The sequence below is a fragment of the Dermacentor silvarum genome, chromosome 10 (genome assembly GCF_013339745.2).
Source record: "Dermacentor silvarum isolate Dsil-2018 chromosome 10, BIME_Dsil_1.4, whole genome shotgun sequence".
NCBI classification, from domain to species: domain Eukaryota; kingdom Metazoa; phylum Arthropoda; class Arachnida; order Ixodida; family Ixodidae; genus Dermacentor; species Dermacentor silvarum.
In genome coordinates this window covers 53,436,115-53,448,913 of record NC_051163.1, presented here as the reverse complement: position 1 = coordinate 53,448,913, position 12,799 = coordinate 53,436,115, and the positions used below count along the sequence as shown (strand labels likewise).

The 12,799-nt window shown below is 45.2% G+C and overlaps 2 protein-coding genes across 2 annotated transcripts in view; both read right to left on the bottom strand.

The window, feature by feature from the left end:
- Nucleotides 1–1,042, bottom strand: part of LOC119431316 (proline-rich protein 36-like) — a 45,266-nt gene extending 44,224 nt beyond the window's left edge. Inside the window, 1 exon segment of the mRNA XM_037698788.2 lies at nucleotides 950–1,042. Coding sequence (XP_037554716.2) covers nucleotides 950–974 — 25 coding nt within the window. The 5' untranslated portion in view covers nucleotides 975–1,042.
- A 2,469-nt stretch (nucleotides 1,043–3,511) lies between these two features.
- Nucleotides 3,512–12,799, bottom strand: part of LOC119431315 (transcription initiation factor TFIID subunit 2-like) — a 63,527-nt gene continuing 54,239 nt past the window's right edge. The window contains 1 exon segment of the mRNA XM_049657103.1: nucleotides 3,512–4,841. Within this exon segment, the coding sequence (XP_049513060.1) occupies nucleotides 4,405–4,841 (437 nt within the window). The 3' untranslated portion in view covers nucleotides 3,512–4,404.

Sequence of the window (12,799 nt, the reverse complement as noted above, 5' to 3'; positions counted from 1 at the left end):
TTGCCCCGACAGCGCGGGCGGCAGCAGCCCGGCTCAAGCACGGGACTCGTCGCGAAGGGCTGGCAACGGACGCGAAAGCACTCGGGTGCGGAGACGCGTACGCTGCGACAGTTTTGCAGCGCGCACCGCGAGCGAAGCGGCGGCGGCAAGCTCCGATGAGCCAGTTAACAAGCGTCGCGGCTCGCCTTCTGCACCGAGCTGCTATCGGTTACACGGCGAAGGACGCCGAAGAAATGCACGTTTATCGGCGCAATGCGAAGCAGAATGGGTGCGGCGATGTTGTTGCCGCGATTCTGCTGTCCGGTTCGTCTTGTCCAGCGCGTTAATCGCAGCGATCGCTAGTTTTGGTTGCTGAAGGTTACCGAACAGATGAGCCGTGCAGATGAGCCACACATCTGAGCCGAGATCGCTCCGCGCGGCGTCACGACATTGGACGGCATGCCATGCTAGGACCGGGATCGCCGCACGCAGGCGTTCCTCGAGCGCTCGTCAACGACGCGCCGAGCGTTGGCAGCGTTTTGCGAGCGTTTTCGTTCGCGATACGGGATAAAAATCGGGCTCCAGCTAAGCCTAACAGTGCCTAGGCTTCTGCGGTCTCCCGTCCAGCCAACGCAACAAACAGGAGGAGGGGGGGAGTGGAACTGATTCGAAGTTGCCCTGCCGAACACAACTTTTCCGCACCGTACAGACGTCAACCGCGGCTGAAAACGCTGCTCGCTGTGTACTGTTTGTATCAGAGTCGAAGGCAATGACGTATCGAAACTGTTTCGTCGACGCAGGGGACAATTTTCAAAAGGCTCAAATGGGTCGATCGCAAAAATCGTCTGAACACCCGCGGATCTCGGCGGTGATCAGTCCTTTCGCAGCGTCGTAGCGGGCGAAAAAGTGGTCTGTGCAAAACCTCATTCCTAACCGATTCGACATGCAAGCAAAAGAAACGTCAACTCACCTGCTTGAGATATTTTTTCGAGCATAATTTTATCCCCGTGATGTGCGCCATGGAACAATAACAGAATCCGCCATTTGCAATGACCCCAGTGCGCATGCGTTATTTAATCAGCGGGAATCATGGGAACGTTCCGATTCAGGCACCGCTTGGCGTCCGCTGCGCGTGTTGGGTACTCGTGTTTTGGGCGTAGTCGTTCTTGAAAAAGTGTGTGGTTTTCGCGGTGTCCGTTCAAAACAACACGAAGGAACTGTACCACCTCGCTAGTCCGTGAAACTTTTTTATTCAAAACGTTCCGTAAAGCCATTTTTTGCAGCGTCTTCTCTTCGTACTCTTCGCTCTCCACCGGCGCTGCTTTCCGGTCTTCGATTGTGTTGCAACTACGAATCAACCTTTCAGCGTACGCGGCCAGCTGTGAATGTGTTGCGTGGAGCCTCAAAAAAACTGGATCCATATTTGTTTCGTGTGAACTCGTTGTAGTTCGAACATCACGTTTTGTTTATGTGTGTACGCATGGTTCCGTGCGCGCTGTGCTTCAAGGCAATGCATCATTTGTGCGACCCGCCAAGCTGTTAGATTGAATCGTTCGTGGCCTGCGGCGTGCGCTTGTTGAAGAGCGTGGCGTTGACCACTTCCGCTAACAATTATTCTGTCGGCGAGGCATTTCTTTGCAGACAACTTTTGTCAGCGGCAAGTGAAACCTGCGTTGCGAATTTTTGCTATTTGTGCGTCATAGGTGCATCGTTCAGATGAGGGCCTCGAGTTTATTTTTCGTATTACGCTTTATTGACCACGATTCGTTGCTAATTCAAATTTTATTTACCAGACAATTGCCTAGCAGTGCAGGTTGTAGGGCTCAGTGTCGCATTGATCACGTACTTTATTAAAAGACACGTGGAACGCGATTATGTCCGTTTGAACGGACATTCCGTTTTGATACGTTAAGGGTGTGCTGTACGAGGCACTGGCTGTGCGGTTCTCAACAGTACGCCTAGTTGCGCTTGAGTATGCTTTCTACGAACCGCGTTACTTACGTACCAGTTGCAAGTTATCAGTTCTGTTTCAAAGTGATAATGCAGCGCAGTGAAAGCTAGGAATCGTATTAAGCAGACGACGCGGAGGGACACGTGCATTCGCGCGAGCGCGTTCCTGATTGGCTGACGCTGGTTGCGTTTCACTCCAGCGCCTCATTGTTTTGGATTTCTAGTCCTACTGCCCTACAGCCAGGGGCCGTATTTTGCAACGAATCTTTCCGGTCGATTATATTTTATTTGTTGCACCGTGCATCCGATCCCAGAGATAACAGCGACGCGACGTCGTGTATACAAATAACGGAGAGCGTAAAAAAAAAAAAAAGAAAAATACACATATTGTCATTGGAGCGTTTTTCTTTGCCATCAATAAAACTGCTATGACACGAAGTGTACAATTGTTTGCCGTCTTTGCGTATATCTCAAAGTGAAGCTTTCTTATTCATGGTACGGCTCAAGCGTGGTACTGGTGCACTTCGCCCTGCGAACGTTTTTGATAAGGCCTTGACAAACCTGAACAGCTTGTTCCAGTGGTGTAGGTGATCACCAAATGGACAGCAGTCCTTCTGCAGCAAACTCGCGGAAATCCTACGACACTTTTCTTGTAGAGCTGTCACTTGGAGCTTTTTTATTACTTTTCATAGACTCACTGTTTGGTTAGTATTGTTGCAGGCTCCAGGTGTAGGTCCAGAAAGTGCACTTCCTGTATGATCTGGAAAAAACAAGTTTAACCAACGCTACCTATTTCTGGGTTCTGCATGTTTCTGACCTGTCTATTGTCTCATCAGCAGGTTTCAATATTAATAAGGCATAAATAGGCCGAAAACGTTTAATCAATGCAAAAGCTGCCCATTATGTGAGCCACATGCAACGATGAGGGTCGTCGCGAAGTAGGGCTGAACATGAAAGGCTTGCAGTAGAGGATTTCTTTGGCAGCAGGTGTTGTGGATTCTCCTGTAACCGGCAATCAGATTTCATCAACCAGAATTTGCTAATTAGCTAAAGTAATGGCTTTAACACACACGCCTTGTACCTTTGCACGTAGAGCTGGCAAGTGCTCGAGACATGTCTGCCTAAATAGCTATCCTAAGGCTAGCATCAATTTTGGAAATATTTTTACCGAACGTCTCTGACGAAACATATTTTCCAAGCATTTTTGTACTGCACTGCATAAAGGCAGAGTTTAAAGCGAAGATTCCTTTGCAAATATTCCCGGCCTCTTCCGACTCTGGCTGGGTGCTACAGTCTTCCAGAATAGCTCAAAACTTCAATAAAGATTTCATTACAAACCAGACAGTGGGATTGAACCCCCAGCAAAGCCGCCGCCCGACCTTCTGACCACTAGGCCACAATCGCATGTATACTTCTATCGTGCTAACATCAACTAGCTCTTTAAGATGATCGCCACATGTCAAATTGCGTAGCACGAGTGCGCGAAAGACGCAGGAATGAAATGGCCAAATTTATAGCATTTGATTAAGCACTTCACGAAAGCTTCGCTTCACATATATTCCGAGATGTGTGTTGGATCTGAGAAGTTATATGTGGGAATGCGCTTTGAAAATTTCCAAGCATTCCTTTTTCAGGAGGGTTGGCTATCTATAAAGTGATGCTTTCCTCAGGATTTCTGGCAAATGTCTATCTTGAAGGTGGTTCGATCAACAGACTCGCACAACTGATTTATTCAGCACATATTTGCAAAACTTTCACCTTCTGCTCCAGGCGAAGTGCTGGAAAACAAACAGTAGCCATCCACACAAAATGTCCACAGCAGGCCTTCTTGTCTTTGGCCCTCTAGCAGCACTTCGAGGAACTTGTGCCGGGGGCCGTTCAACACATCGACCAAGAATGACTAAAGCTGCTGGCTTGCACTAAACTCCAAGCAGCGGAACAAACCTTGCGACGACTGCCTACACAGATTAATCTGTTGGCAATTTGTTTCACCCACACGCCTGGATGGTGTGCGGGTGGTTTGAACGCTGGCAGCTTCTCCACCTTTCGTTGCCCCCGGAAGGTGCTGCAACCTCTTTCTTGCCGCACTGGTACCCACACTCTACGAGTGTTGCTCACAGTAACAGCAAACGATCGCACAAAATGTCGTACGCAACAACTGCTCCCAGTCCACCACTCACGCACAAATGATGATCTCGGGCCGAAGGCTGTGGGTTGTGCCTGAAGGGTGCGCTGGTGGCTGACTATCCTTATCCCGTGCCACACACAAAACTAAACAAGGGTTCCTTTTAAGGAATCGATAATTGTCCGCAGGAAACAAAAAACAGTTCCCATCTCTCCAGTCTGCCGACACCATTCTTTTCGGCGCTGTCTCTTCCTGGACTCCTGAAACTGCTCAGGCTTTTAAAAGGTGTAACTGTACATTATAAACATCAACAGCACAGCCCCACTCTCCTCATATGCCATTAGTGGTGCTCAGATGATCTCGTGCTGAGGGCTGCTCGACGCGCCGCCTCCGAACGGCGCCGGTGACTGGTTGGTGCTGCCCCCCGAGCTGTAGAAGCGCTCCTTCTCCAGCAGTCGGTCGTGGCTGCGGTGCTTGTGCTTGTGTTTGTGCTTCTTGTCTTTCTTCTTCTTCTTTTTCTTGTCCTTGTGCACCTTAGAACTGACGCTGGCGCCGCCACCGGCGTCGTCTGCTTCGCCGCCCGTGGCAGACGATACCCCACCGAGTGAAGTAGATGGCGTAACGGACAGTGAAAACACGCCCACTGGTACCACAGGGGACGGGTAAGGAGGCGCCGGTGCACCGACGTCTGCGTGAACGGCTTGTGGCTGTGAAATTTCTGGAAGCGGCGTGCCCATCTTGAACATGCTGGAATCGAAGCCTGTCGGCTGGTGGTGAGTCGAGGTACCTGCGAGTGAGAACACTGTCTTACTTATTTGCTTTCTTACAGCTGATGCAGGTTGATTCAAGCTTCTAGGGACTGCAGATACGTGTTCAAATTATCTCACGATGAACAATATATACTGCTGAAACAAAATTATAGGTTACACATACAGATAGACTTAAACAGAGATATCCCCCTTTCAGATATCAGTTATTTCTGTCCCTTGAAAATTGACTTTCTCCAGAAACATGAAAAGTGTACGAAACAGATGAGGAATTTTCAATTCTTCAGTGAGTTTTGTCAAGTTATCAGAATGTGGACTCCATGAGGGAACGCTCTATACGCCTCAGATACGAGAACACCAACATGTGGAGAAAACTAAAAGCACTTATCCACTTGAAAAATATGCCTCATGTAAAATTAGAAAATAAATGAAAGTGAAGCCACTTATGATGTACTGATGTCCAGAGCAAACACCCAGTCGTCTACCTTCCAACCAGTTTTACTTATAAAATGCTTACATATATTATTAAATCTTGCAGCACAGCTCTCCAAAAAGAAGTGTTTCAAGATGTATGCGACACATTTTAAATGGGATTATTTTTCATTATTCCTTGTGATGCACTACCTTGGCGTGCGGCACATGGTGCTTGAAGGATGACATGACCTGCTCTCTCATTCTGGACATTGTCAATTTCCGCTGTATTGTCATACTCTGTAATGGCAACATTTTGAGCCAATCACAGGTGTCCAGAGGTTTGCTATGGCCTCCCCGATTGGCTAAAAATGTTGCCATTACCAAATTTGACAATGTCCAGGATGGCACCCCTGATCGCTTTTGCAGTAATTTGGTATGTGCCATCTTCCATCATCTAACCGTCATCTCATAGCAGTGGCCGTAAAGATATGCAAGCAGCCTGAATGCAAAATGTGGCCACGTATAGACTATTCAAAGTGCATGAATGCCCCCTTGCAAGTAGTTATCGAGTGAGTACTTCTCCCTGGAAAGCCAGAAGTTTGGGTTGATTGATATCCTGCTTAAAACCAAAATGCCCTAAAACATGCCTGGCCAATCAAAATTTAAAACCAGTATTGCATCTGGGGAGTACAGATAATAACAAAGAAAGAGCAAAGAACAGGTTATACAATGTTATAAATATAAGTGAATGAAATAGTTAAATACAATATTTTCTAGAGATGAGCAGAAATTGTGCAGTTCTAGTAGGCAACACCCTGATTACATTAACTAATGAGGTGAATCACCAAAAATAGAAGCAATTGAACACTAGGCTATAACCAAGTAGACCGAACACTGCACTGATCTTTTGTCTGAAGGTTACAGCGTTGTTAATATCAGTAATTTGCTTTGAATTAACTGAAATTTCTAATAACTTGCGCTTAAACTAGGGCGAGCCTTGTGTATTTAATACCCGCAGAACTTTCTAAGCATGACAGTAATGAGTTTGCAGCAATCATATATACAAGTAACTAGGAACAGTATGTATAAGTTAACTGATAGCAATATATGCCTCATGATTAAAAAAAAAAAAAAGCCACTAAGAAAGGCAAGAATACCATTATGAACTAAAACAAAGTTATGTGCACTGAATGCAGCCCAAGTTCTGGCGAAAAAGTGTCGAAACCTATAATATGTGCATGTCGATAAAACATGTGTCACACACACAAAGGCATAAAGTCAAACGTACATCATTATTTCCATCACACGAAAAAAAAAAAAAAAATAGAGCAGGCCACACAGGCCATCCATCACACGAAGGTAGAAAAATAAACACACGTTGGAATAATGTGATGCTGGGCACCAAAGGTCACTGCGCAGTACTTAATTCTCCATTCTTTACAGACGGAACAAAGGGGTAAATAAAAAAATAGTGGAGGTGTAGGGGGTATGGCTTACTATCACTACAGTTTTTGCAGTACACACCACACCCTTTCTAACGATTTGACGATGATTAATGTGCTAACAAAAGTGCAAGGCAAATGGACGGTTACTGCGAGGTCAACCATTGCCCTTCTACCTTCTTTCCTCACACTTTACATGCACTGTGCTTCGTTTTACTGTCATTCATAATGTTCAGCAGAGGCAGTCACAAACGCCTGACATTTGTGAATCATAGTGTTCGGCAGAGGCAGTCACAAACACTTGGCATTTGTGAATGGCCGTTTGTGTTGAGTGCTTCGGATTCTGAATTGTCGCGGGAAACGGGAGCAGCTACCAAATAATGAAGCATCTGCGAATGTCTTTTTTTTTTTTTGCAACTCTGAATGCTCTTCCACTCGTAACGCACATAAATCAACTTGCATGGTTGGGTTTGTGGTTGACTTGTATTCTTTTCTTTGGAATGATAGTCATACAATTATGGTGCAACTAGCAAACTCAACCCCCCAATCCCCCCCCCCCCCCCAAAAAAAAAAAAAAATTAGTTTAGTAGCGTGCGGACTGCCCAGTACCCGTTCTCCCTCCCCTCTTTTCATTCCTGGTCACATGGGTGCCTTCCCAGTAAAAATTTCTGGCTATGCCACCGACGATGGAGAGTTATCAACAAACATTCAGCACAAATTAATGCATTTAGAAACATTCACCTAACAGTTGCAAGAAAAAGATGGCAATGGTGACGTGTTGAAGCGCATTTGCAAATGAGGACAAAGGTCTAGCAAACACACATTAAAGGAGTACTAATATGAGATTTTCGAGTTGTCTATTTTTTTTTCTTTGTTAAATGAAATTTTAAGCCCTCCAAAACCTAGAAAAATATGCTACACTTTAAAAAATATTCACACCCTTTGGGGCATATCTTGTCCTCAAGCAATATTTGTCATCTGTCTGCTTATGTTTCCTTTCTTGAACATTCTATGCTATGTCACAGTGATAATACTATGTCACAGTGATAATGCGCATGCTGTTCATGACCTGGAAACATAGGACATGGAACGTTAAAGAAAGGAAATCCACACAAGATAGATTATCACTATTTCGTGTGGACAAGATCAGACCCCCCCAAAGGGTGCAAACTTTTATTTGAATGTAGCAAGCATCAGGGAGCTCTAAATAATTTACTATAATACAGTAGACTTCCGTTCATTCGATCATAACTGAAGGCCTTGGGCACTGTGCCCATACATTTCTACGGGACCAAACTCTTGTATTCTTCAAATCTTCAAATCAGCCTTCGCCGGATAATTCGGGCGCGTGCGGTCATCCCGCACGCGCCCGACCTCAATGCTGACCGCGGTTGCGACTCCAATGGCGGCAGCATCCACCTTGGCGGTGCTTGGTACAATGACATGTGCTGAACACATGACATCTCCAGCCGAAAACTGCTATTTTCGTTTCGGCCTGCCCCAGGAATATATTCAGGATAAGAACTATAGCCCACAATAAATTACTGCAGCATTTACTCTTTTTTAACGCACACCTTTTTTTGCAAGAGCCGTTGTCTGAAAAAATTGCTTGGGCGGTGCAGTCCGATACAAAACCAAAGCACCTTTGCTGCGTTTGCAACAGCCTGTTGTCAGAGCCAGCATGGCCGCCATTACTATCACTGAATGGTGACCATGAATGGTGACTGAACAAGTGCTCGCCTAGCATGCAGACGACAACACTCTGCTTTCAGTCTCATTATGAAAGAGCATTCAAACAATAAGTTACTCAATTCGTTAAGCTAAAGGCAACATGTCGCATCACGTGTTCTTGGCATTTCAAAGAAGTGCAGGGTGTCGCAATATGAACTAGCGAAGTGGTTAGTCTAGGCGTGGGCAACCATCCCGTTTGCGATTGTTGCTAAGTCGTTTGATAAATGCCGAATATCAAACATGTCATGAACTGCAGGAAAGTGATATGTTCTGGTTCTTTACAATGGACAGTGATAAAGTGCTCTCCGAGAGTGACGATGGCCAATAAATTTCCAGTTTGTGAAGGTAAAGTTCACTATTTCTGTCTTTTTCTTATTACCAGAATCAGAGGTATGCTACATTTTTTCATGCAAAATATTGGGTGCACATTCGATTTCTACCATGTTTGGGAGCTCTTCGAACCCCCAAAAATGCGAGGCTGTGTTCCATTCAGGAACGTGTTAGAACGGTGAAAATACTCGTTTTACTTCTTTATGAGTGACTTCATCATACCCAGCCTTATAGCTACATAACATCAGCAGACTTTCCTGCACTATGGTGTCACGGTAATGTCCATGAATAATTCCAGGCCCGGCATTTCAAGGCCAACATTGGCATTAAATTAAAATATCTTGCATCTCCCTACCTTCATGCCTGTCAGGATCCTGTAAAGGGAGTACTGACATGATATTATGGTGTCATTTTTTTTAGTTAAATGCAAGTCCTAGACTTCTGAACTCCCTAAAAAAAAAATGCTTGCAAGGACTAAGTCGGAGCACCCTATGTAATTTAATATACCGCATTTGCACGATTCTAATGTGCCTCCGAATCTAACGTGCACCCAATTTTTGCAGGATTGAAGTAAGAAAATAAATGTGCACCTGAATGTCTTATGCGCCCGATTTATAAAAGATAGATATAGCATGTCCCCATGTTCACAATCGGGAGGGGCGGGGCAAGGAAAAAAAAAAAACCTTCACAGAAGAGACTTCTTATTTTTTAAGCGAGCTTTCATAATGGAAGTGGCGTGTCACCGCCATTTGTGCCTCATTGGCCACAGATACCGAGCACACAAGGAGTTATTCTTGAGCGATCACTTTCACGAGATTTTACGTGATTCTGCATCGAACTTGTCGAAATATGCAACCGAAAGTGTTCCTGGCACTCTGTGCAGATAGTGAGCTGGGCACATCACCAGAAACACTGGTGGCCGTATACGCCGATGCATCCGGTAGAGTGGCACGAAATCCGTGCAACAGTGACAGTATCTCTGAAAGCGATTGTAGTCGAGCACAAAATGAACCCACAGCAACGTCCAAGAAAATGTGCTCTGCCGCCATCTTGTCGTGGCGATGACGTCGTGTCTGATGGCTCTGATGGTAGGCTGTTGCCAACGCCACGAATGCAGTTTGGTTTCGTATCCGATTGCTATGCCATACCTGCCAAGTTCGGGGAAACTAAATCCGGGAGATCTACCGACCGGGGGGGAGTCAGGCGGTTACACAACCCCCCCCTCATCTAGCGTCGATATTTTCAAGTACTGCCAGGAGAACTTCATTACAACTTTATTTACAGATATACAAATGACCACATGAACATCAAGGTCTCACTTTTGCACGCATTTCATTGTTCATAATTTTGCCTTGAACAATTCTTTAAAATTTCATTAAATGGTCGGGTCTTGTGTCCCACAACCACCATCTGATTAGGAGGCACGCCATAGTGGGGAACTCCGGAATAATTTCGACTACCTGGGGTTCTTTAACGTGCACCCAATGGACGGCACACGGGCGTTTTTACATTTCGCCGCCAACGAAATGCAGCCGCCACAGTCCGAGATTTGATCACGCGAACTCGTGCTTAGCAGCGCAATGCCAATGTCACTAAGCAACCACGGTGGGTGTTCAAAAATTTTTCAGGTAATGTTTGATTGTAAGAAATTCCATTTCTTTCACATTTTGCGAGGTTCACGTTTCACAGCGTCTTGATCGAGCGACACATGGACGAGCGGCACTGCGTCCTCGTATTTTTCCCGATGTTAAACTGCCGCTCGCACTCTGCATTACTCTGTGGTATCAACAAAATACCCAGTGTCACTTCGGCTGAGCACTACATTAAAATACACGAAGACACTTTTTGCGCTATTGCTCCTTGCTTATTAAAGCCATGACTGATCGTAGGCCTACGCAATGCCAGAGCGGCTGACGCCGAGGAGAACGATGGAAAGTCTAGTGTTGCTAGGTGCGGAAGGCGGCATTCGCTGGCTAGCTTAATAATGAGACTAGGGCCACTATGGCACCCAACAACCCCATCAGCGTAAGGAGCGGCTCTGCGGCTAACGAAATAGTCCATGTATAGGGTTTCCTAACTACTTTCTTAATGTTTTGTGCAATGAACTTCTAACTGGATTAGATTGGGTTGGATTTTTTTTTTACCAATGTGGCCTGACAAAGCGCTGGACACGGGAACAGGACACAAGAGCAATTTTCGGGAGATTTTCCTGTCAACCGTACAACCGGAAGAAATGGTCCAAATCCGGGAAGGCATGCAATGCAGAGGCCATTTCCAGGCCCATTTTTTTTTCTTCAGAAACAAGGTGCACGTTAGATTCGTGTGAGTATGGTAACAGCTTTTCTACACAGATAGTTTTGATTTCGTTTCCCATGAAGTTACTGCGTCAGGATGCAGAAGGCGGTTACGCAAGAACATAGTGACGTTTTGACACACGCTACAGCTAGCATGTCTCCTGTGCTGCAGCACTATATTAAAGCTGCACAGCGTGGGGAAACGTGGACACGAGGTGACGAAAAGACAGGACGAGCACCGACGAAAGGGCAGGACGAGCTCCGACGTCGGTGCTCGTCCTGTCTTTTCGTCACCTTGTGTCCCGTGTTTTTTCGTGCTGTGCAGCTATAAGATGTAGTCTCTACAAGCTCATCCAAGCTTCCATACTCCTAATTTTAACTGCTGGTACATCATCTCTCACAATGAGGAGCATGAGAAATGAAGAGGGTGAAAATGAAGGACGAACCTCGATTTTTTCAACTTCACATTGAAATCACAGTGTCGGTACGTCTGCGTGATGTCACAGATTTCAAAAGCATTTCCTTGTATTTGAGCAGCCGTGGTTCACCGAAAGTTCACAAAACTTGCCAAGTCTATGGCTTTTATAGAACATGATGTAGTCTTGTCGTTGCCGATCAACAATTTCAGTGCGTACTCTTTGAGTGCTTATCTGTCCATATGTTTAATTAAGCACTCTCATAAAGAGAAAGTACAGATAGAAAATATGCTCACAGATATTTACAAAACACGAAGCAGCAGGCTGCAAAGTACTTTAAATGATCCAGTCGCAGTAGATGACTAGCGAAACAGTCACAAAAGTGCTGAATCTGGAACAGCTTTCTATTTCATCTCATTTTCATGCAAGACAGAACCTAATGTACTTTCACAATTTCTCTTCTTACCTGTTCTAGATTACCGTCTAAGAACAAGCTTCACGTATCTCCAAAGACAATGATTTACGAAAAAAAAAGAAAAAAAAAAAGAAAAAACAGTCAGATGCAAATTAACTGCAGCCATTTATCTGGGGAGGGAGCAATCTTATAAATAAACTTATATTATTTAGAGACCGTTAAAATTGGGCTATCACATCTCGTGGCTTACTGCAGATCTCAATCCTAATGCCAGGCCAAGAGTGATTCAGTGATCTTAACCAAACATATGCACAGACAGACAGACAAAAAAAAAAAAAGAAGAAACCACCACCACAATTGTCTCAATCAGTGCAAACCTTCAGCCATTTGCACAATAAAAAAAAAAAAAGAAGAAAGTTCTGTTCACCTGTCTCTGTTATCACACTACTTGCAGGATTCATTAAGACACCAACCACTCTATTGTTCGGTTACTCTTGATTGCCATGTTTCGAACATTGACAAAAAAATCTTGACAGCACTTTTCATTTTGTGCACCAGTTGTCACACTTGCTTTCAAGACAAACTTGCAGTATGCTCTTAAAAAAAAAATAAAGGGTGGCTTTGCCCAAAGGTGAAGCATTGAAAGCGATAGCAAGGCTTAGGATTGAACGTGGTATCCTCTGGTGGCGTAGCAAAATGAAACGTGCAGGCGACATGTAGACACAACGCAGCCTGCGAGAGAAGCGCTGCAACACAGCAAGGAACAGCACCCTGGCAGATGTACCAGGGTGCTGGTGCGTACCGGGGTACACCAGGCCTGTGTACCAGGCTTCCTTGCAACGCTGGTGCAATGAGGAATGCTGGCAGCGGCGTTATAAACGTTGAACCTCGAGATTGTACACAAGGTGAGACCGAAGAAAAAAAAACAAAAAACAA